The 25,991-nt window shown below is 34.8% G+C and overlaps 1 protein-coding gene across 3 annotated transcripts in view; it reads left to right on the top strand.

The window, feature by feature from the left end:
* LOC145675792 (uncharacterized) overlaps positions 1–25,670 on the top strand; it is a 105,980-nt gene extending 80,310 nt beyond the window's left edge. The window contains exon 2 of one of the 3 annotated variants that reach the window (XR_014129215.1): positions 18,740–18,876. Coding sequence is in view for 1 of the 3 variants with exons in the window: in XM_081746494.1 (XP_081602620.1) it covers positions 18,740–19,319 (580 nt within the window). In the remaining 2 variants the exon portion in view is untranslated. Of the gene's footprint in view, positions 1–18,739 lie in introns of all 3 variants that reach the window. The other 2 variants (XR_014129214.1, XM_081746494.1) reach the window with 2 other exon arrangements.
* Positions 25,671–25,991: the final 321 nt, after the last annotated feature.

Genomic DNA, 25,991 nt, shown 5'->3' on the forward strand with positions numbered 1-25,991 from the left:
CGTTATTTATTCCAAATTAACATGGAAGACGGTAAAAAATTCTTTAGGAATTATATTTTGGGGATTCATATCTTTATTTATATATTAACTAATTATAAATCTCATATATGCATATTTTAAATGGACGATTACAAATCTCACGCTGTCAGTGCTATTCGGAAATATAGGCCCACCATTGGATGGAAGTTTAAGAATAATTAACCAATCTAAATTTTGGCACGATATTTTAGATTCTCCTCACCCCTCTTTTGGTACCAATGTTCCTTTAAAGATCCAGTTCAATCCAGATTTTACCATTTTTTATTCGTTTTAAATACTCCACCGCCAAAAAAGCTTTACTTTGATTGGTGCAGTTACCCACGCTACATATCAAGGCGCGATCGTCTTCACTCTACATCACCCACCAGAAAAGTAAAGATGCGTGTTTGATCGGCTAGCAGATTGGGAGGATTTTAGCAGAATAGCAAAGTAAACCAGGTAAATTGTATCTCCAGGTCGAAACTACATTAACCCGGAAGCACAGGAGCTAAAATTTGGTAAATCTCCATAGCGAAAAACAGACTAAAATTGGGTGAAATGTAGCTGTCAACACAGGACGCCATGCTGGATGTAAACAATTAGTGTGGACAGGTTCGGCATTTAGGTGCATTAAATTTGGTGTGATAAACTCTTCATTTGCTTTGACTCAGTAATTTCAATACAGTGATTATCCTTTTTACCCCTCCCAATATCATATAAAGACAAGACCTGTCCTTGTAGTAATTTGTTGATATAGATAGCAAGTGATTTTTTTTACTAACCCACATGGCGGTATTTTAAGCTTAGCAGTCTCTGTAACATTAGAATGATCGCTTAGGTCAACTTTTAGGGCTCCTGTTTTAATCCCGAATTGGGATAACTTCCAGTAGGGATGGGCTAAATATTTAATTCTCTAGGTTTCCTTCCCTTTTAGGGAGGGGAACCTCTCAATTAATAGCTTTGGTATGTCCTCTTGGGACACGTTTTGACCAGTATCTTACAGAATATTATGAGTTAATCAGGACCAATTGGTTCAGTTTTCACTGTCCATTTCCTTCCTCTACATCAACTAGAGCCGATTTAAACAAAAATGGTAAACTCTGATGAGTTTTATTTGTGTTATATAGATAATAAAATTAATGGTAGTGATAATTAGTATGTATTAGCATGATATGTCTTGTAGTTTAAGTAGTATGTGTGTATTCGTAATGTTGTAAACATTTTCTTGTAGTAGTAATTGTGGTAGTGAGTGATTGGGAGCGTGAGATAATTAAATATGGACAGTGTGGTATTTACTGTTCGATTTTCGTATTCCGTCATTAAATGAACTTATTATAATCCATATCTGAAAGTGAGCGTAATATAGTACAATAATTCAGTGTACAAGGTCACATTTCGTGGTTTACCGTTCGATCAAATAGTTACTAGCGCCCTTGTGTCGAAATTCAGTACTATCAGTCGTGCATATTTTACCATTGAACGCAGTTAGTGATTTAGGTTCCACAAAATTGACCTTTATTTTCGAATTAAAACCGAGTAAACATAATTTCCGACCCATATGAACAGATAGTTGGATAATGTGATTTGACACTTTACTATTCTGAAAACTGCGACATACTGTGTAATCCAGTAATGAAAATATTTAAGTAAACAAACTATGCATAGATTCTTAACCGGAGTCAGCCAATGTGATGCTATTTCCGTTCTGAAATTATGATATTGAATTCCAATTCTTTTGTTGTGGTTGCAGAATAATTTTCATTGTCGCTGTCAGAATGTTATCACATTCAGCAATATTATCGCGCATATTTTATTTTTTGTGAATATATCTATATAGAGATTTGTTTCAAAACAGCTGCGAAGTAAGATAGAGGATGGTTTGTGAGGCAAAGAAGTCGGGTTCGAGTAATGTTTCTTGCGTGTTGGTCGGGACGCGTGTATAGATTTTCAAAGTATATGATGAAATGAATGTATAGTTCGGGCATAGATAGAAGAAACAAGGTGCCTGAAAAGAATACTGCGTTGTCAGAAATTAATAAATATATGAATAAAATGATAATATAAGTGAAATATAAGTGTAGTGTAGTAAAAGAGAATAGATGATAGGACGCCCGTATAGTGTGTACATGGGCCCAGTGTATTTTAGCCATATGTTGATATATATAGATGAAACGTAAATGCGTGGTGAGAATCGTTTCGAGTTCTGACCCCCACGCCGAGACATCACTCGACAAGGTAGGCAAGTTATGTCAGAATATATTATTACTTCGTAGTTGAGTATGCTATAACAGTAGTATTTATTTATAACAATCTCGTCTGACAGCAGGGTAGGGGTAGCATCATATAATGGCTGACTAAATGTAATTGCTCATCGATCATGATACCAAATAGTTGGTGTTTTGGGCTGTTGTAAATTATATTTTCAGTCGGTTATGAAAGAGAAGATCCTATGACTCTGAGATTTTTTTTCTCACATTACGCTACCATACAGTGTTTGTAGAGTGAATAGGATAGATGGGGCAAATCAAATTAATATCTAGGTCCATCGCGTACCCGGACGTTGACCCATGACCCTCTTAAGTATTTTCGTTTCTTTTCTCAGTTTAATTAGTTGATGGAAATTAACGACGTCCCAGACTTTGGCATGTCTGCGCAGGGTAGCCATCGGTGACGTTTGGTCACTGAAATCACCGATCCAAAATTCAGTTTATTTTTAATTTTTTTTTATTTTTTATTTTGGCAAATTACTAATTAGGGACATCTTAGCTATTTTTTTTCCTCTAATTTCATTACTATTCTGGATTCTTTTACTTTCCGAGAGGTCGGATGACTTTATTTTCCTTTTTGAAATTCTAAATTAGCGCCTTCTCTAACCTTCCGGGGGATTCCGGGATCTGCAATGGCGTTGACCGGATACGGTGAGTGGTGGGATTTCCCTAAAGCCTTTGTCTTTCCGAAAATCCCATCGAGGACACAGACTCATCTCGACGTTGCAGACTTGTTTTTCGGCTATTTATTTAGTAAGCCGAATCCCTTTTGGCTTAAAAGAGAATATTTGGTTATAGTATGTTGTATACGCAAATTCGACCACTTATCTTTCGTAGTTGTAGTGTTCTGTCTCCTCTCTTTTACCTATTCTTTCTACTCCTTCTCTAAAGTTCTTTTTTAATTTTCAACCTTCCCCCCCCCCGATTTTGAAAATATAATATACCAATGAATTAATGTATAATATTTTTTTAACCGAAATGACCAGCTGAGACGTCTCGGGACACGATTCATTTGATGAAATAGTTAGGGACTGGGTTTACATTATATTTGACCCATCGCTGAAGTGAGTAACGATTTGGTACACCGTAATTTCCACTTTCATTCCTTCACCATTGTCCGTCTGGGATTCTTTTTTGATCCAGTGGTCACTTTCCATTTATTTTATTTCCGTGAATGTTGTTGTAATATTGGCCCAAAGTTAAGATAAAAAATTTTTTATATATATATGTTCATGTATTTAGGAATGTTCTGTGTTACGTGCCTGCCTCACATTTTTTTTTCTTTCTTTGATCTACTCTCCAATTCAATATGTGAGAATTTAAAATTAATAGACGTGCAGTATAAAGAAAAATAATGTTTTATTATGATATGTCGTAAGTTTTGTTTCTTGGTGTAATGTTGCAACCTTCTTCTTGGACAAATTGTTGTTGGGGTTATGTAATTAAATGTGTGCCCGTGTATTAATATATATATATATATATATATATATATATATATATATATATATATATATATATAGACGTCAAATGTAAATATGTATGAAATATAGAATATTAAAGTGAAATGTAAAATGTTAAATTTATAATATGGATATATGTAAGAGCACCGCATCTGCCCCATACGTTTATTGATTGCCATGGGTTTTTAAGTAATGTTTTCCGACGAATGGAATGATGTAGCCTAATTTTCTTTTTAAGAATACCGCCGCGAACTTAAAAGATTTCCCTTGTTCTGAATAAATGTAACTAGTGATCAGTAATGTAAACAGTTTCAATGGCATGTATTTCAAAATAACGGCAGGTCTAAAACGAAATCCAAACCATCAACAAGTATTATCCTTTAGTGATCAACCAAAAATTTCTTTTTTGGAAAGTGTACCTAGAATCCCCCCTATTTTCCAGTGTGTATCCTATGACTTAACCAGTGTTTGCCACGATATAAATCACCATATTCATCACAACTATTAAAGATCTTCTCAAATATGAATACTATGCGTAAAAGTTATACGTAATTCACGAATAAAGTGTTATGATGTGTCCCAGTGATGAATGAGTAACGAGTAACCTGGAGTTATTAAATAATGAATTCAAAAATGGACTGAACCAAGAGGAGAATCCTCCTCTGACCAAATGTTGTCGTTGAAATCCCTAGATGGGTGGAATTTTCAGTATGCAAATACAGCTACAAACTGGTAGTTCGTTCATACTTGACAAATGGTTATTATAAATCAATATATAGGGTGTTTAATAAGTAATGGTCATAAATTAAACCGTAGATAGTACATGCCAAAACTAACAAAAAAGTCTTAGTAAACATGTGTCCGCAAACGCTTCGTAACGGAGATAGGGGCTGTCGAAAGTGTGGGAAAATGAAGTTTAGAGACGAATATCTCAAAAAGTATGAATCGGACAGAGGGCGGCCCAATGAATGACTATCGAAGTCAGACATGCGCTATGCAGAAATGCATGGTTGATAACTCTGCAATGCGCGCGCAAGGGATTCCCCAAAGAAACGGAGGGATTCCCGGAAAATTGTCCAAGGAAAGGGGGCTCGAGACGAACATCGAGGGCGAGTCTATCCACCAGTAATTCATACGTCGTGGTACCAGTTCGAAAGCTCGAAAAGATACAAAATGGCGGACAATGTTTACGTGCCGTGTGTGGTTGCATAACTAACAGGAAATGAGAGGCAATCGAAGAAAGGTGGTGGTGCATGTTCTAAACTACTTCAGAGCACATTCCTAAGACGAATGCACATGTACAGAGTAGTCCTTTACTGTACCAATACCAAGGTAAAACAAACGATGCGCGAAAATAAATGGAATGGCCGAAAGGAACACTGGTAGAACATGCAAGCCAGCTGGAAATACTGAATCGGGGTTGCAACAGACGTTGAGCTCACCTTGGGTGCATGATGTTACGGGTTCAAATCCGCTGAAGTGCCCACTGAATGCAGTGGTTCTGATCTCAGATTTTCGAGAAAGGGTGGAACAATGGTGCGGACATATTCAACAGGATGCCGACATGTTATCACGAGTACGTGGATCTTTGCAAAAACGAGTACGAGCATGCATTTGCATGAATGGACGACACTTCCAACATTTACTTTAATGATAGAGGAACGTTAATTTCTCATGCATCTCTTCTGTGGTTACACATCTGGGTATTTACTGTTTACCTTATGATTAATGCTGTACACATTACCAACATGACGATTTCTGTTTGTTGATATGGAGAAACACTACATGTCCATCATTTTTTGCTTGTTGTAATACATTTACGCGTTCAACATGCGGAAAGTTTCAGATTCGCCTCCCACATACTCGAATGTTGTCATGCTTTTCCCATTGCAATCCAGTTTGCGGATATTCGTTACGTTAACTGCTTAGCACATAATGCTTCATCAGTGCCTTGCATACCATTTGATTTACCTAAGTGCTGCCACATTTGTACGTATGCATTGTCGGAATTCTTCCTGGAGCAATTTTGAACGTACATCACCACACTTCGATTACCTCTGTCATTTCCTGCTGGTTATGCAACCACACACGGCACGTAAACATTGTCCGCCATTTTGTATCTTTTCGAGCTTTCGAACTGGTACCACGACGTGTGAATTACTGGTGGATAGACTCGCCCTCGATGTTCATCTCGAGCCCCCTTTCCTTAGACAATTTTCCGGGATTCCTTCCGTTTCTTTGGCGAATCCCTTGCGCGCGCATTGCAGAGTTATCAACCATGCATTTCTGCATAGCGCATGTCTGACTTCGATAGTCATTCATTGGACCGCCCTCTGTCCGATTCATACTTTTTGAGATATTCGTCTCTAAACTTCATTTTCCCAAACTTTTGACAGCCCCTATCTCCGTTACGAAGCGTTTGCGGACACATGTTTACTAAGACTTTTTTGTTAGTTTTGGCATGTACTATCTACGGTTTAATTTATGACCATTACTTATTAAACACCCTGTATATGTCTATAAATATAAACTAAATTAAATCGAGCGAAATGTGTTGAACACTACCTTTAGTGCATTAACAGTGATCTCGAATGCTCGAGTTTGATATACGCTGCAGGACGTATAAGAATACTTTCTTTTTAATGTCTCGACATGAGATAGAGACTCATAAAGATTTTCATTATATATAAAAGTTTTTTTTTGCTTTCCTCTTTGTTCAATTTTTTTAAATATAAATATGAATGTCTTCTTCGTTTATGTTCTGAAGTATAAATTTGATTTAGCATGCGTAAAATGTGGTATATAACATTTATATTAACATTTTTTTCCTTTCCTTCGTCAATATGATTAAATATATGAAGCTAAATTCCAAGAAATGCCATTCGATTGTTTAGACTTATGAAGGTATAACTTTATGTATTCCGTTGACACATAACTAAGAAATTGTTCTTTCAATAACTTTTTTTATTCTTTATTCTTTTCCTCCATAATGTAATAAATATTATGTAAAATCGTGGCTAGATGGTTTTCTTTAACGATATATACACTGTCCTGTGTGAGTGAGCGTGTGGATGTATGATAGAATTTAGTTTAAGTTATACTGTCTTGTCGTATTAACGTTTATAACATGTGTCATGATTTAATATGTGTGTTAAGGTAAATAACCGAGGTCATGAAAGACCGCTACTAACAAATTTAAAGTCGGCTCTAGGAGTGAAACCAAAATAACGGGATGAGCCTGAAAACGACGTTTTTTTTCTTTCAGAGAAATTGAAACTCCTATTGATACAATATATAAATATATTGAGTTGATAACTTTGATTTTTTTTTCTTTTCTTCGGCTAATTCATATGTGGGGTCGATCTCAGATTATGAAGTTCAGATACTGGATAGTTATCAATTATTGTTTGAGATTAAATTACAAAGAATTAAATTCCATTTTTCCCCACACCTGGACTGGGTTTGGGCAACCGATCGGAGCGGTTGCTTGGATCCAGGTCGGGGTTGTATGTATGAACATGTGTCTCTTCCAAATCACTTCAAAATTGATTCTCCACTAATAGTATTTGGAATGATTTACCGGTTAATAACCATTCGAGTTCATTACTATATCTCCTAAATCACCCAGTAATCCATTCTCCTTTAAAATCCTCAATCTTTCCTTTTCCTTTTCTTTTCTTTTCTTCTTCTTCCTACTTCCTTCCCCTCCTTTTCCTTCTCACTCTTTCTTTTCTTATTTCTAACAAAACTGAAAACGGGGTCGTGATTGGGAGTAGTCGCTATCAGCACGGTCAATAAATTTGTTTCGATAAGTTTCTTCGGAAGTCCGATGTGGGATAATTACCTCTAAAATGAATATATACAGAAAGACTAAGAATAATAATGTAATTTATTCAAAATTTACTTTATTAGAAAATTGTATAATTTCAATTAGTAGTAGATATTTCATTATCAGTCTTTTGCTAAATCCAGGCGACTCCTCCTTCAACCACGATTTTGTTGTTTGTTTTTTTCGTTTTCAACATGTTGCATAATAGTTCGTCAGTAATTTACATACTGTCAACAATAAATTTAAATTGTGTATGTGTGTTGGAATACAGACCAAAATTCAATTTGTGATTTTTTTCATTGCTGTTTCATTTGTAATTCTCCACGTGAATTCCACGCTTTTCCTGGCAGTAATTTCACAGCATCCTTCACACGAAACGGAAAAGTATATAATTTTAAACTGTTACAAAAGGACGCTATCATTTCAGAAGCAGTTTCACCCTTAACCCGTAAGTAATCGAGCCCTTTTTGTGACACTAATACTACTCGCGCGGGGGTCCAGTAGACCCCCAAATTGATATTTGTTTTATTAAAATAAAAATATATTTTTTAATAATTAAGACAATGTAGCGTAACTTTAGACGTGTTTTTAAAAGTATTTGCTGCAATCAGATTTTTTCAACTCATTCGAGACAGTTTTTAACATTTTTTCATCAGGACTTCTGGCTAGCAACACAAAAGTTACCTGGTTGGAGGTCTGTGAACACCCCGCGCGAGTACTTAAGCAATAAAGAATTCTACATCTGTTTTCGAGGCAGTCAAAAGTGCTTTGCACATATGTGTCTTTATTATATGGACAAACAAATGTGATAATTTTAGCAAAACACCTTTAACCATCTTTTGCGTATACGCACCTGTTTATAAATGTAAAGCATTCACGAACATAAATGCATCTGAAGCACAGTGATTTATTTAATATGGATCAGATTCTGGTACAATTATTTTCTAGTTGAATTATGTTAAACATATGTGGAAAAATGCGGTGATTCCGGATCCAGTGAACCACCTTTCCGTTTGATTGCAGTCGATTTAACCGTAATGAAACAATATACCAACATATATGGTGAACTGAAGCAAGCTCTCCCAATGACTTCAACGCTCATTGGGCCTATCGAAGATTTGATTGGATTAGATTTGAGTTAGCGTCCGGGTGAACACAGGCTAAATGAGACGTTGATTTACAGCCTAACCTTGTATCCGAACCACATAACCTCCCGGCGGGAATCCAACAAGTGTTCCAAGCCAATGCAGCGTACGTTAAGGCAAACGAAAATGAACGTGTTCTGTATAACTCTTCCTCATGTGAACCAAACATATAATAGTGATTTGATTTAGAAGTTTGAGACAAATGGCTTGTGTTTACGTCTTTCGTTGCTTTACGATCAGCCTTCTGGTATACTTTTCGTCCATGCTAAGCAGTGCTTGTGTTCATTATTATAGTCATAATTATGTGTATAGCTTCTAACACCTACAACTCTAGTAGGGAGGTCAAACGTTTTTGAAGGGTTTCTGAGATTTTAGCTATTTCATGTGATTTCACCAGAAAATATTTTACGTTTTGTGATTTCTCATTACAAAATGAAAACATGTCATCTAAGTGAGTATTTGATTATTTATTGGCCTTTGCAATTTTGGTTTTGCAACTTCTTATTTTGTAGTTCCACCCACGCCGTCGCAGTCGTTTTTTCCATGGAATGATCCCAAAAAGTGCAATTCAGCGTCAAGATAGAAGTCCTGTTTATGATAGCATAGATTAGCAAAGTTCTTTTGTCTTTTATATTGACTTGAAGCTCCATCAGTAAAGTAAATATGTTTTCTTATGTTCCGATGTATTTCTTTAATATATGCTGTGAAAATCTTTTGGAAGCAATAAAATTTTGTCGTGTCGTAGTGATGACTTGAATAACAAACACTTTATGTTCTAATTTATCATTCTCTTTGAAGTAGAACACGAAAGTTTGAATATTGAATTGGCTTGAATATTGTTCCATTGGAAACTCCGTGTCACATTCTGAACGATAAATGAATAATGTTCTGCGAAATCTGCTAACACCAAACACTCTTCTGCTTTAATCCATTTCCCGCTAACGTAGCGTTTTCGCAACACTTTGTTTCTCTTTGTGTATTTGCAATGTATTCAAAAGAAACAAGGAACAATAATATTGTTCACAAACTGAATGGTATGATTGTTATTTTTTGATTGTTAGTTTATATAAATTTACGTTTGATAACACAGTTTCAGTTTTCTCTAAATGTATAATTTTGAAGCCTGACACGAGCATGACTTTATTTTCTAAAGAGCTTTGCTAACTTTTAGTTTTTTGAGTTCTTCAAAATGTGCGGGCCACCATAAATTGTCAAAAGCACCACTAATGTCGGAATAGATAACAACTTGATAGTTGTCCAGTTTACCTTCTTAAATGAGATCAATTAGTCTTCTTACAGCTGTTTTGGTGTTTTTCCTCTTCTGGAACCATACTGCAATTTTTGTTTATTTAAAATTCTGTCTTTGTTTGTTTCCACAATGGTTCATTCGGAAAGTTTACTTATTATATTTAATAAGCAGATAGTGCGATAGGATTTTTTATCGTCGTTTTTCTTGGAATCTGACTTTTTAATTTGATCAAATTTGCTTGTTTCCACCTTTCTGGAATTCGTCCGTTTCCAAACAAGTTGAAAACTTTTCCTAGGTATGGTGTCCATTTGTCAGCATCATGCTTAAAACTTTCCCGATTTTATTCCATCCGGTCCTGGAGGTTTTTTTGCTTTTAACTCGTTTTATGTGATTTATTATTTCTTGATTTCCAATTACTAAATGGTAATTGCTATTCTCGTCTAATGAAGCTTTGTGAGTCATTATCTTCTCGTATATCATGTGGTAATAGAGATTTTATTAGATAGTCTATTGTTTCTTCCGCTTGATTTGTATATGTACCATTTGTTCTTTTTTAAATTCTATATTTATTTAATCTGTTCCATCTTAAATTATTTTCTGTTGTATGTTGATAAAGTTCCCTAGCTTTACGCGTTTTTCTTTTCACGTCTTGTATTTCACTGGTCCGGAAGGTTTCTGTTTTACTCCCTAATCGTTTGATTGTCTTTTTTCTTTTTGTTGAGTTTCTAATTGTTAATTTTGTTCTATCTTCTATTTTCTCTGCTAATTCATCTAAGTTGCTCTCTTCTTCTATCTTCGGTAGATTTATCGGAGATGTATGGTTTAAGACGCAACATCCACTTGAAGACCTAGTTTTTCTAAAATTCCTTCTGTGCTGGCAAAACTGTGGATAGTCGTATGTAGATAAGATCATAATTTTATATTATACTACAAAACGATAATTTGATATATAATTGAAAACTACAAAAATAGCCCGCTTTCAGCCCTTAAAGCGTAGATCATTTGCCCACTGGTTTATAGTAATGATTTTTTGTAGCAATTTTCACCATCCTGACATAATCCACTCGGCATATACCCTAGTTTTGGCCTACAATTTACATAAGTTCAATTACTCATAGGATCCTCATTGCAGTCCGAGGCAGTAGTAGCTTCAGTACAAAATTTAATTACAAACGATTTGCTCGTTTCCTGACCTAATCAAAGAAGCTGGATTTGAAATTTACGTACTCAGAAGTAATACACAGATCTTTTTCCTTTTCTTGGGAATACAGTATTTACCAGAACACTAGTGCACGGCGCAGTTAATTTTGAATGATAAGCATGTGTACTAAGTTATCTCTCTCTAAGAAGAGTGACTCGTGAGATGATAATTTTTGACGAACATTTCTAATTCTGTTCTTATGATACCCATTTCAATGAAAGGAAGATGATAAATACTGAGGTGAAGATAGACAACCAGGATATTAGAAAATTCATTTCAAAGAATTCAACTGCCTTCCCTTTATAATGTAAATTATAACACGTTTCTTTCATTTTTTAAATATACAGAGTGGACCATTTATTTTGACACGTTCTTCAAACTTTAAAGTAATAAACAATACACACTTAACTTTTTCGCAATGCATATAATAACCGAGAGACGTTGTTTGACATACCCTGCGATAGTAGTGTTGAAAACCAAGTATAGATTTTTTTCGTTCAATGTCGTCATGAGTATATTACAAATTTAAATTCTATGTCCTAACCGGAACGTAGAATAGCAGAGTTGTTTTCCTGTGTGCAATAAGAGGACGTTACAGCTTAAAAACCTATGAAATGCTTGTAACACTAATAACACAAACTAGACGAACGGGGCACTACATTTCCTCATTATCCTAGCGCTGATGTTTATATTCATAATCACATTTCTTATAAATAAGTGAAAAGTTACCAAGAATTGAAAACTCGACGTTTCCCAAAATGTTTTATTTCGAAAAAGCACATACAATTTTTTCACATTTAACCACGTAGATATATTTCAATGGCCCTGAAGATCGTAATGTGGATTAAAATTTTAATATATCAGAACACTCAGAGAATAGTAAAATCAAATATATAAAAACGATCAGACGATACCAAAAATAACAGCAGTTTATGTACACTGCTTCGAATGACGTATCTTGTGCAAGATTTTGAAAGTTGTTATAGCCTTCCTTTGTTTCCTTGTGATTATAGTAACAGTCTCTGGTAGTTGTAATTGCAACAAGTTCTCGCATTGACTAAAGTTTCTGTCACTTAAATTAACAATGTTATTTATAAATATATTAATTGACTTCCTACGTCCATTTTCACCTATAAAATCATGTTCATTCCATACTGTAACATATGCACCTTGGTGCGTACTTGAGTTAATCTGATTTCTAATTTTTAAATGTAAACACAATGCATTCTCGTCTTTGGAGAATATAGCTGCTACGGAAAACACTCGATTGTTGTAAATTCTATATTTCTACGACATATCGTGTAATAGTTCCATAGTATGAGATTTCAGTTCATCACGAAATATAATGTACGAGTGCTTGGGAATGGTGATGGGCATTGGGAATATTCCCAATGGGAAGGAAAATAAAAAATGGGAATATTCCAGGGTTTTTTCCCTGGCATATAAATTCCCGGGAAGGAATTTATTTTAATTTCTTACTTTATCTTCCAAATTATAAGAACCATTTGTCTAATTACTTTATTTTCATTTATCATTATTTACTTGTAGGTTTTAAATAATTTGGAGATTTAAAAAAAAAAACATTTGACAGTACTTTAAATAACTAATAATATGATATTTTAAGTATCATTTCTATTTGCACTAAACAGTAGCAAAGTACTAATTTAAAAATATTGACAAAAAACCAGTTTGTAAAGTAATGTAGAAATTATGTAGAAACAGAGATGAAGTACAATTAATACACCCCGAAACATCGTTAGTAATAGACGTCGGTGTCTCATCTCTCTTACTCGACTTCTCTTACATGTGAAATAACACATGAAATTTCAAGAAAGCGGTAGAATGAAAGGTCGTGTGTTTCAATGTTACGTGCTAAATTATAAAGCTAGATCAGTATCTTACAAATGTTGTGAACATACGAATGTATGCGCAACTTGTAAATTATTCATTGTATCTTTGGAAAATTCAAGATTACTAATAAGACGCTAACTGACAAAAGCAGTATATATATTTTAAGATTATATATTTGTGTATATATTTTAAGATTATGCACAAATATATAATCTTAAAATATATATATATATCGCTTTGGTCAATTGGAGTCTTATTCGTAATGTATGCGCAAGTGTGTCTTCTGAGACATCGTGGAACATGTGTATTTTGACAATTACCCAACCTAATTTGTTTATAACATATAAAAATTTAATATGTTTATAACAACAATAGTAGAATCTAGTTGAGAAAATCCACTTACATATAAATTTACACTGTTTAGCGGTGTAAAAGTATGTTGAAGTACTATACCATTTTTCCACATATTTACTGGCATAGAACATATTGTAAGTAAATATACATTTATGTATATTCTCTAAATATAATAAAGTAACATAATGCCGTTCAGAATATACATTTTGAAAAATCATCTGGACATAACAGTAATAATTAACGGTAATAAGAAACGAATTTCCCTCTGAAATCATAATATACTAATAGAATTCAATTTTATTTGTGATTGTACATATATTCTCGGAATATTACCCATCACTAGGGATGGGACTTGGGTATTTACCCACTGGGTAGGTAAATAAAAATTGGGTAAATACCCGGTAAATACCGAGATTTTATTTACCTACCCAAAAAATGGGTATTTATTACAAACTGCAAGATTACATAATAAGAAGACATAGTGGATTCTAAAATAACAGTATAAAATCTTCCAGACACAAATGTGGTTAAAGAAAGATGCAAACTTGCAACACTGGAAACTCAATTTATATCTGGTAACACTGTTTCAATCTTCCCCGTTTCTAATTTAGTTCAGTACTAATATTAGCTTTGAGACTTGTTGAGAGTAAACGTGCCTCTTACCTTAGTTGAGTTTCCTAAGTTTTATTTTACTCCGAGAGAGAAAAAACTGAAAATGGGTAGAAGGAAAAGTTATGTTTGGAGCGCATACAACGTACGAAGTGAAAAATCAGTAAACTACAAGTACTGTGGTAAAAATTATAAACACGCAAATGTAAATAAAATGTTAGATCATGTGAATAAGTGTTTGAAGTGTCCTGAAAGTTTGAAGAAAACAATTTTAAAAGGTTTACAAGAAAGAAATTTGTCGGATTGTTGGCAAAATACTGGGACGGAATAAGTGAATGAAAGTGCACCACCTACGCCAAGTTGTAGTATCAATAAGAGCATTCATGACTCTTTAGTGACGAGTGTGACTGATAAAACTTTGATGCCAGTTTCATATAAGAGGAGCTCCTCCACGAATGAACAAAGTTCATCTCGTAGCATTGCTACTTTTATGGATACAATGACAGCTGATAAAAACGTAAGTATACATATGCATAGCGTAACACATGTAAGTTAATGGGTTAATGAGCTCACATACTCCAACTGCACATCCAAAGGTAAGATCGCTTTAAAAGGGAGTAGTATAATAGAGTAGGGTAGAGTAGAGCAAGATACTGATAAGTAAAGTACAGGTAGGAACAGGTTAGCTTAAGATTAAGGAAGGTTTTACCATTTTTATAAAATTCTGCAAAACAGAAAGAACAAATCACGGAATCGAAGAGTCGAAAAAAATGAATGACGCAAGTGTTTTTTACTAATTGCATTACATATTTTGTTTCATATAACTCAAGAGCTTGTCATGTGACCTTGTGGAATGAATTAAGAAACGACAGGTCAAAATTGATTGGTCAAACACATTCCAAATATTCTCAAACAGTTTATATATTGTAAATAATGGCCAAATGGTTAAGTCAAGTAATGGTCGAGTGTTAAGAACATTATCCAAGAAAATATTGACGTTTATGTAAGAAATGTATGATACTTGTAATTTAAGACATGCATCCAAATTCCCAAGGTTCACGTTAATCACTACGTATGTAATGTTTATTAAAAATTTTGTTACCATTGTTTCAATCGAAATTAAACGAATGAATTACTTAAAAGAATGACCTTTCCTACTCGCTTAGTTCAGAATTAAAATGGAAGGACATTCTTAATGAGTGAATTGATTCAAGAACTATTCATCATTACTTTTTTCACCTTTTATTCATTAGTATCTTATCTGGGTTATTACCCCTAGCAGAAAACTTTTAAACATTGATCTTTTTACTTTCATTACACGTGTACAATGAACTTCGTTATTGACAAAAATATGTACAATATTCACTTCTCACGTTAAAACTCATGCTTTCACTTTGCTCCAGCAAAATTTCTCATATACCACAAGCATGTGTGTTTTGGGTCAATTTCCAGCGTACCAGCAATTTATGTTGAAAGCTAGGAAATACCAGCAGTTTTTTCAGGAGAAACAAGTGCATATTCCTGCTAGTACGTTTTTAGAAAATGGTGGTTGCATGGGGGTGAACGACAATTGTCAAATGTGACGTCATTTCCTAACACTTATAGAAAATCTATGAAATATAGAATTGTTAAGCACAAGGGCATAATTTCAAATATTATTACGTTTTTAATATTATCTTTTAAAAACCAATTCCAACCAAACGCACAATCTTCACACAAATGGTTGAATTGTACTTGGCTAAGATCAGAAACTGTTTTCCATTTCTAGATTTCTAGGTTAACAACTTTCCGTAAAGGGAACGCGTAACAGATATAGCTGTTGCTGATTTTTTCCATGTAATAAATTTGTACCTACAGTAAAAATTGAACGCATGCTGGTTATGTGTGCAAATAATCTTATGTATTTATTAGTGGAATAGTAGATACGTGTTCAACCTATGATGGTTTATTTTACAACATATTTTTATATTTTATCTTCTAGACAATGTTAAACAGAATGCTAGCGAAAGCTGCCTACGTAACTGGAGCGCCATTGTCCATGGTGGAACATCCTCTATGGATAGATTTCTTCAAGCGTCTAAGACCTTCATTCAAACTTCCAGATAGAAAGTCGGTCAACTTGGCAACTTGATGCCCAGTTTAATGAAATGCAAACACAGCTGCGTGTAGAGCTACAAGATTCGAAATATCTAAATCTTCAAATTGACGGTTGGAGTAATGTTCGCAATGAGGGAATAATCAATTTCGTTATTACCAACCCTCATCCAATATTTGTTCACTTTATAAACACGAAAGACAACCGTCACACTGCTGAGTACATTAGAGATCAAGTATTTGAAGTCATTGAAAAATACGACCCTAGTAAGTTCTTTGTTCTCATTGGCGATAATGCAGCAAATATGCAGAAGGCTTTTTCTCTTGTCCAAGAAAAGTACCCCCATTTGCAACCATTGTCATGTATAGCACATACATTGAACCTTGTCTGCAGTGATATTTTGAAGTGTTTTTCAATTTCATCATTTATGACAAATATTATAGACATCATTAAAACAGTTAGAAATACTCAGGTCTTGAATGCGCTTTTTCATGCAATTAACAATGAGTAAAACATACACACTTCTCTTACTCTTCCATGTAAAACCCGTTGGGGAAGCTACTTAAAATCTCTTGAAAGTTTGAAAGCTACAAAAGTCACCCTACAGAACTTAGCTGTTCACGAAACCATTGCAAGATATACAGCATTTATCAAAGACCACAAAGCAAGGTTACTTTGATGCTGAATGTTTCTGGGTGACAGTTGAAAAGCTAATACACGTTCTCAAACCAATAGTATCCTGGATAAATGTATTAGAATCTGATGAATGTAACATACACCGAGTTTTTCCGGCTGTCAAAGAAATCGAAGAGCAATTAAGAAAATCTGTTCCCGAATTCCCATTGTCCAAAGCAGAAGAAACAAATATTCTTCATAATTTCGAAAGCAGAAAAGTTACAGCACTCCAACCGATTCACTATGCCGCAGCATTGCTAGATCCATCATCACAGGGGTTTGACTTGACTCCAGAACAACATGTTGATGGATTGGAGTTCATACACAAGGTTGCAGAAAACATGAAAGCAAATCTTGTAAGTGTGATGAAGGATTTCGCACACTACAAGGCAAAAGAAGATTTGTGGGGCAAGAAGTTCATTTGGACAAGTTCTGGGGAAATGAACCCAGTAGTTTGGTGGCAAGGTTTGTGTGGAAGTACCCACTTATCAGAAATTGCACAGCGGATATTAACAGCACCGGTATCATCAGCCGCCACAGAAAGATCCTTTAGTACATTCTCAAAAATTCACACTAAGTCAAGGAATATACTGACTACTTCCAGAGCCGGAAAAGTTACGTATATAGCTTATAACTGGAAACTGCTTCACCGGAAACAAAAGCCGAAAATATCAACACACCGTACAGAGACAGAGAAGATTGTTGAGTCAGAGCAGCAGAAAGGCTTAGAAAATACGTTACCGCAAGATACAAGTTCATCGCATTTGAAATACACTATAGTACCAAGGAAAAGGAAAGCCTCTGAAGAAGACAGTGACATTTCTTCCGTGTGCGAGATAAATGAAGACATTAGCAGCTATGATTCCATATATTCATTCCATGTATCCGATGAATCTAATGAGTAATCTTGGTAGAAATGCTATCTCATAACGAGATAACGCTTTTCAGTTATGTGTATGGAATATTTGGAGAATGCTGCTAAATCTTGAATGTTCTGTAGTTCATTTGTTCTTTTATTAGGTTTATGATAGAAATGACGTGGATGATGCTGCCAATTGAGATGTCTGAAATCAGAGTGAACTAACTGCATTTTGCCGAATTTTGAATTAAAGCATAAAATCATTTCAATTAGGCGTACATATCTAACGCCACCAAAAAAGAAACTAATTAAAGAAACTGACGTAACTGTCATTTGAAGCCCATTTTCCAATGGCCCTTTATCTATCTTGTTTCCAAGAATGCTAATTTCCCGCAAAACACGAAAATACAGTTACTTCAATTTGGCTTCAGACAGCTCAGTTTTTACTACATTTTGATGTTTAGCTAGCAAGTGTAGTTTAAGTGTGAAAGTCCCCGCATATATACTCCTACCGTTTCATTTCTAGTTAATAAAGCATACATGATGTGACAGAAAAATATTTCAAATCATGTCAATATTAATAACATGTTCCCCATAGTCACTTGTAAAATGTAAATTGAAAAAAAGTACTTATCCACGTTCCATGTGTTATTTTAGTTTCTTTATTTGTAGAAAAAAATGCTGTCTTTTTCAGTCATCAGTTTTTAAAATTTGCTTTCTGGAGAAACACACTTGTTTTATGTTACTATTATCAAAACAGGAACAACAACATAAATCAATTTTATTAATCAAAATAATAAATTTACTGCCTTTTAATACTTGTTCTGGTTTCTACTGGATCAACTCTTACATTTTGATGTTTTTACGTACTGCGAAAAAACGTCTGTTCCACATATAGTATTGAAAATGAAAAATACCCGTATATTTACCCAAGGTAAATACCCAAAAAATATTTACCGGTAAAAATCCCATCACTACTTGGGAACCCCTCATATTTTAGATGCAAAAGAAGTATAATACAAAATAAGTATCTTTCTATTAGTGCAGTAATTTATATACTAACGCTTGCATTTTTGTGGAGTTTCATATTGTATATTTCCATTTGGTGTTTATTCAATTTTTTGCAGATTCCGTAAACAAACTCCTTCCAGAAGAGCACACACGTTCATTACATCAAAGGAAAATATTTCTCAGTTTGGTAAGGAATCTCGTACTAACAAGGAAGTTTACAACGGAATCTCTCGATTACATTTGCCGACACAAGTTTTAATACATACAGCAGAAAATTCTTGTACGTGCCAAGAGTGCAAAGAGGAATGTATTAATCGTTCAAATTTGGCTACACACATGGTAATACATACAGGTGAGAAAGCTCACACAGGCAAAGAGCGTGGAAAGAGATCTACTGAATCTGGAAATATGGCAACGCACATGTTAATACATTCGAATGAAAAATCTCACACGTGCCAGGAATGTGGAAAGGGATTTTCTCGTCTTGGAAATTTGGCAACACACATTTTAATACATACAGGTGCAAAACCCCACATATGCCAACAGTGTGGAAATAGGTTTACTCAGAGTTCAAGTTTGGCAAGACACATGATAATACATACGGGTGTAAAACCTTACAGCTGCCAAAAATGTGGAAACGGATTTTCACAACCTGGAAGTTTGGCAAAACACATGTTAATACATAGGAATGAATAATGTCACACGTGCCATGAATGCGGAAAGGGATTTACTCGACGTGGGGATTTGTCAAGACACATTTTAATACATGAAGGTTCAAAACCCCACATATGCCAACAGTGTGGAAAGGGATTTACTCAATTTGGAACTTTGGCAGCACATATGTTAATACATACGGGTGTAAAACCCTACAGGTGCCAAGAATGCGGAAAAGGATTTACCCAACGTGGAAATTTGGCAAGACACACTTTAACACATACAGGTGCAAACTTCCACACATGTCAACAGTGTGGGATGAGCTTTACGGAATCTGGAAGTTTGGCAGCAAACATGTTAAAACATACGAACGAAAAGTCTCACATGTGCCAAGAATGTGGAAAGGGATTCACTCGACGAAGAAATTTGGCAAGACACATTTTAATACATACAGTTGCAAAACCCGACTGGTGCCAAAAGTGTAGAATGGGATATACGGAATCTGGAAGTTCGTTAGCAAACGTTAAAACATAAGAATGAAAAATCTCACACGTGCCAGGAATGTGGAAAGGTTTTTTCTCGACGTAGAAATTTGGCAAGACACATTTTAACACATACAGGTGCTAAACCCAACACATGCCAACAGAGTGAAAAGAGGTTTACACAGAGTTCAAGTTTGGCACGACACATGTTAATACATACAGGTGTACGACTTACAGGTGCCAAGAATGCTGAAAGGGACATACCGAACGTGGAGATTTGGACACACACATCTTAATAAATATGGGTGGAAGGCCCCACAGCTACCAAGATTGTTTCAAGGGATTTACACAAGCTGGAAATTTGGCAGCAAACATCTGAATACGTAGGAATGAAAAATCTCACGCGTGCGAAGAATGCGGTATGGGATTTGTTCGACGTGCAAATTAGGCAGAACATAATACACAGGTAAAACAACCCACAAATGCCAAGAGTGTGGAAAGGGATTTACTCAATTTGGAAGTTTGGCAACACACATGTTAACACATACGAATAAAAAAGCTCACACGTGGCAGGAATGAGGAAATGGTTTACTTAACGTAGAAATTTGGCAACACATTTTAATACATACAGGTGCAAAACCTCAGACTTCAAGTTAGACAAAACACATTAATATATATTGGGGAAATATCGCACAGGTGTCGAGATTTTGGCAAGGGATTTACACAACCTAGAAATTTGGCAGCGCACAGGTTCCCATACATACGAACGAAATTCTCACACGTTCTAAGAATGCAGAGAGAGATTTATTCAACGTGGAAATTTGACAAGACACATGTTAATACATATAGCTGAAAAATCCCAAACATGCCAACAGTGTGTTAAAATCTTTATTGATAGTTCATGTTTGGCACGTCCACGACACATGTTAATCCATAGGTATGAAGACCCCAAAGGTACCAAGAATGTGCAAAGGGAGTTACTAAGATTTCATATCTGGCATAACTTATAAACACATACAGGTCAAAAATCCTACACGTGCCAGGAGTGTGAAAAGGCATTTACTGAACGTGGAAATTTGATAAGACACATTTTGATATACACAGGTCAAAAACCCCACATGGAACAACAGTTTGGAAAGAGGTTTACCATTAGTTCACATTTAGCAACACATGTTAATACATACAGGTGAAAAGTCCCGTACATGCCAAGAATGTGGAAAGTGATTTACTCAAAGTTCAGATCTGGTAAAGCACGTGTTAAAACATACAGGCGAAAAGCCACAAGTTGAAAAATCTCACACGTGCTCACAGTGTGGAAAGAGGTTCACTTATTTTTCAAGTTTGGCAGAACACATGTTATTACATATTATAGAAAAGCTCATAGCTGCCAAGGACGTGGAAAAATTTTACTCCAAGTTCAAATTTGAAAACGCAGAGGTTAACACACACAGGTGAAAAAACTTAAACGTCCCACCAGTGAGGAAGCGGATTTACTCGTCGAAGAAATTTGGTATAACACGTGCTAATACATACATATGAAAAACACCACTCGTGCCAAAAATGTGGAAATAAAGTTACTTAAAGTTCAAATCCGGCAACACATGATTTACTGCTAGTTGCAATTCGATAAGACACATGTTGACAGATAGAGATGACGAGCCTCACGGGAGCAAAGAGTGTTAAAAGAGTTATAAAAAAATCATTTGGTAAAACATACATTCCAACATGCAGCTAAGACCTTATTAGTGCCAAGAGTATTGAAAGATATTCCGGGAAAAACTTCTGGTAAACAATTCGCATATACAGGTGAACAGCCTCACAAGTGTGCCAAGATTGTGAAAACGTATTTATTAAGAAGTCAGACTTAGCAGCACATATAGTTGAAAGTGCATACAGTTCAAAGTTCTCACGTGTCAAAAGTTGGAAAAGTTTGGATTTCCATCTTGGTAGCACTTAGGTTCACACGTACATGTATAAAACTGTAAGTGACAGAAACTGTCCAAACTTATTTATTAGAAAAATCACTTGGCGAATGCTTTATCGATATGTACAGACGTGAACCCCACACATGCATAGTGTATGGAAAAAGATATTTATTTACTTATAATAGGTTTCAGATACAACAATCTTAAAGTAAAACATTCTAACAATTGTGTAACGTAAAAATAGAATAATTTCAAATCAAGACGGTGCAGTACAATGGCAACATTACAAAGGTACTTTATCTATAGATTATATGAAGGTATGCTCATTTGAGAAAGACATCTACAGTTTCTGGTAACTGATTATATGTCCTAATAATTCGGTTTAGAAGGAACTTTTGGACAATATTATTCTTTCAGAGCTCGACTGTAGAAGAGACCACTAGACCGTGTTGTTCTAGCGGGTACGCGAAAATTGATCTGACTTAATAACTGTTCACATGATATATGGCCATTTACAGTTTTTTGCAAAAATAATATGTCAGAAATTTTGCTTCTAACTAGGGGAGATTTCATATTGAGGAATGGTAAAACGTCATTTTTCGAAAGTGTTCGGAGGTGAGGTACTCAATAGGATACAATAACTAAAAAGACATTAATTGCAGAATTTAATTTTCTCAGACGACTAGGGCAGGTCAAAAACCAGATAGGAGAACAGTACTCAATAGTGGAAGCAACATATGACATAGAACAAGCTTAAGGAATTAGGATTTTTTATGTCAGTGAAGCGATGAAGGAGTTCTAGTTTCCTTAAGATATGGTGCTTATATGATCCCCAAAAGTAAACTTACTGTAAATAGTAATATCACGATCTCTGAAAGAGGGGACAGGATTTATGTTGTAATGACCAATTTTGTAGATTTTTTTTTTTTTTAGAGAAATCGTAAGAGTAGCAAATTTTTCGATGTTTAAACTGTTTCCAAGAGTTACACCGGTTGAGAAGAATACAAGCATCACGGTGGAGAGCAAGAACGTTGTACTCTGATTTAACTTTTCTTTAGAGTTTGCAATCATCAACAAATAGAAAATTGGTAGAGATGTTTGTAAACGAAGAAGGCAGATCGTCCATGTATAATAAAAATAGAAGTGGACCCACAACACTGCCTTGAGGAACTCTAGAAGTTACTGGAATAAAGTCAGAAAAGTAACCTAAAACTGAAACTCGTTATCCTATTACTGAGATATGTTTCTAGAAGACTAAGTAATTTACCATGTATATTCAATCTAGAACTGAGTATATATAGAAGAAGATAGTGTGGAAGAGAATCGAAAGCCTTAGACAGGTCCAAATACGAAATGTCGAGAATTTCCAGAGATGTTGTCCACAGCATAGGATAGAAGTACTGATAAATTAGTAAAACAAGATTTTCCTGGCAAAAAAGATTGTAACATTCATCCTTATTGAATAAGATATTGTAACATTCATCCTAATTGTTACAGGTTAAATAGTAGAGACATGTCAAGTGTGTGTGGAAATAGGTTTACTCCAAATTAAAAGTTTGTCAACACACAGTTCAAAGCTCTTGCACGTAGGAAGATTGAAGTAGAATCCCTTGAATAGTCATATTCAGCAAGATACTTAGTACAGACAAAAGAAGAACTTCGTACCAAGAGAATAGAGAAGATTGTATTCAAAGGCCAACCTTGTTAACGCACATGTTGAAATGCACAACAAATACGTCATGTACGCCTCATGCTAACATAAAAATAGAAAGCATTCTATTTACCAAGAGTGCAGCAATTTACAGTTCACAGGCTAAAACAGTAGAAATATATCTGGCCAGAATGGAGGAAAACACAACTAAAATCCAATTCTCTGAGCTATATTAGAGCATCACATGAGATACATCACACGTGTCTACAGCTGGGGAAAAGGCGATCAAAATCAAAATGGGCTGCATAGTGTTAACACATAGAGCTTAGAAAGTTTATATAAACTAAGAGTGGAAGGAAGGGATTACTTTAAAATTGAATTATAAAATACATATTTTATCTGATACAAGTTCTTTGTCTTGAGACTATGAAAGAAATTTTTAAAAGTCGAAAATTTTGTACACCCGTAACGCATGGAGACAAAAGGCCTTAACGTGTGAGGAATGTGGAAAAAATTTATTGAAAGATCAGGTTACCAACATCCATGTTAATTCATAATTGTGAGAATATTTTCAAGTAATAAAAACAAACCACATTTAACCCATTGCAATGAAGTGACAAGTCTAGCTCATGAGAACCTCCCGGTGCGAAGTCCCGCAATGACGAGTCACACTCGTTATAAAATTTAAACTATTCTGGAATCACGTAGGGTTACTATATTGATGTTTTGAAAGTTATATAATGATAACATATCTGGAGTAATTTTTGTAATTTATACGTCAATTATTAGCATTCAGAAAAAAAATCGTAGTGGAAGGGGTTAAGAAACGAAGTATTTACAGATACATAAAAAACCGTCTCAATATTGGCAAGAAATTTAATTGAAAGTGATATCTCACAAGAAAGACTTAAATTCGAACATAACAGAGCGGATTTTATAATTAAGTAAGTTTGAGTAAGCATTTGTAAATAGATGTATACAAAATTATCCGTATATACCTTATATGTACAATTTACTTTCCCTGGATAAATATCATTACGAAAATCGGTTAAAGGTTACTGTTCGAGATTCTGCTTTCTTGATAGCTCATCATAACCCCGTAAACTGTTTACGTTTTTCTTAATTTGAAACGTGTATATATTTTATCCAAGCACATATTAATTCATGTATGATTTCAGGCGGGAACATAAGAAAAGAAGAAACTCTTCTCTTAATACCCGAAGCAAAGCAATATTGGTCGAAAACATGCATATATGGTAGAAAGTAAAAAATTAATTCAGCGGATTTAGTGTGGTGTACTGATAATTATACAAGCTTAAGTAGGAATAACATTTTTCATCATCATAGTTTTTATAGATCAACTCCATTCTTACATCTTTATTTTTTTAAATACAATACTTTAGTAGTTTACAACTGATAAGAAAGGAAACAATGTGACAAGTAAGAAATGCGAAAAAATTGATAATGCATGACAGTATCGTACCCAGAATATCACTACCAGATCCGTGTCCAATCATCAATGCAGTGGAATTAAAAGTGTATTCTGTTTACGTGGAGTGTTTTCTTTAGCTCCCGGCGTAAGTACACGTGAGAGAAGTTTCACTCAAGGTACATATATATATATATATATATATATATATATGTGTGTGTGTGTGTGTGTGTGTGTGTTATGTGATTTGTTTGTGTGGAGGGTAATTTGTATTTAGAAACATGGCGTAAACCCACCCAAGTCTGTTGTGTATGTGTGTGTTTCCTTGTAAACGTGAGTGTGTGTTGATGTGGTTGTGTCATGTCCTGTGTCTCACTTCAACGTGTGATAGAAACCACACAGTATGAAGCCGGATTATAGGTCTCCATACTATTTCGCTTAGAACAGAGTTTTCTAATAAACCCTCTCCTATACCGATCTTGCGTTTTAGTGACAGCTTTTCCATCTATTCCACCTAGCAACCAAGTTCGGAAATGGGAAACTTGCATTTAAGCCTAGGAAGGCAGACGTCATTTTCTGCCCACTAGTTCGGAAATATAAGAAGATAAGTCCCTTTTATTGACCATGAATCTCAGATGAGGGCATACAACGAGATTTGTACCAGGTATTTCTGGAACCAAGTTCTTATAACTTCAGTTGTATTTGTGATTAGCTTGACCATCTATATTGGTTGAAGCAAAGAGAAAATTTCTAACAAGAGATTTTATGAGGTTATGAGCTGCTAGAACAAAGTGTGTAAGTTACTTGGAAAGCCTCATTCGTGAGATTCTTAAGTTAGGAAAAGTGAAACTGAGACTACCGTAAGGCATGACAATTGTTTACGGGTTAGTGTTCGTTTCTTTCTAATTACCGCTACGGTCAACTAATTATGATTCAACCCTCCAAATCCAAGTTGTGTTAATAACTCCTAAGTTGTAACTTAGAAATTCATACTTGTAAAATGTACTTCTGAGGTGGCAGAGTGACAGCCTGCTGATCTCTACGACGGTTTGTTTCAGAGTGACAGCGGCGACAAAATTATTAAACTTAATAATTACTTTGTTCTGCAATGACTATATGTTTTACATATATATATATATATATATATATATATATATATATATATATATATATATAACTGATGTATTTTAATCCAATTTTTAATATAATTATACATTCATTGGAAAA

This window comes from Thermobia domestica, chromosome 18 (genome assembly GCF_964235325.1).
Source record: "Thermobia domestica chromosome 18, izTheDome1.hap1.1, whole genome shotgun sequence".
Taxonomy (NCBI): Eukaryota; Metazoa; Arthropoda; class Insecta; order Zygentoma; family Lepismatidae; genus Thermobia; species Thermobia domestica.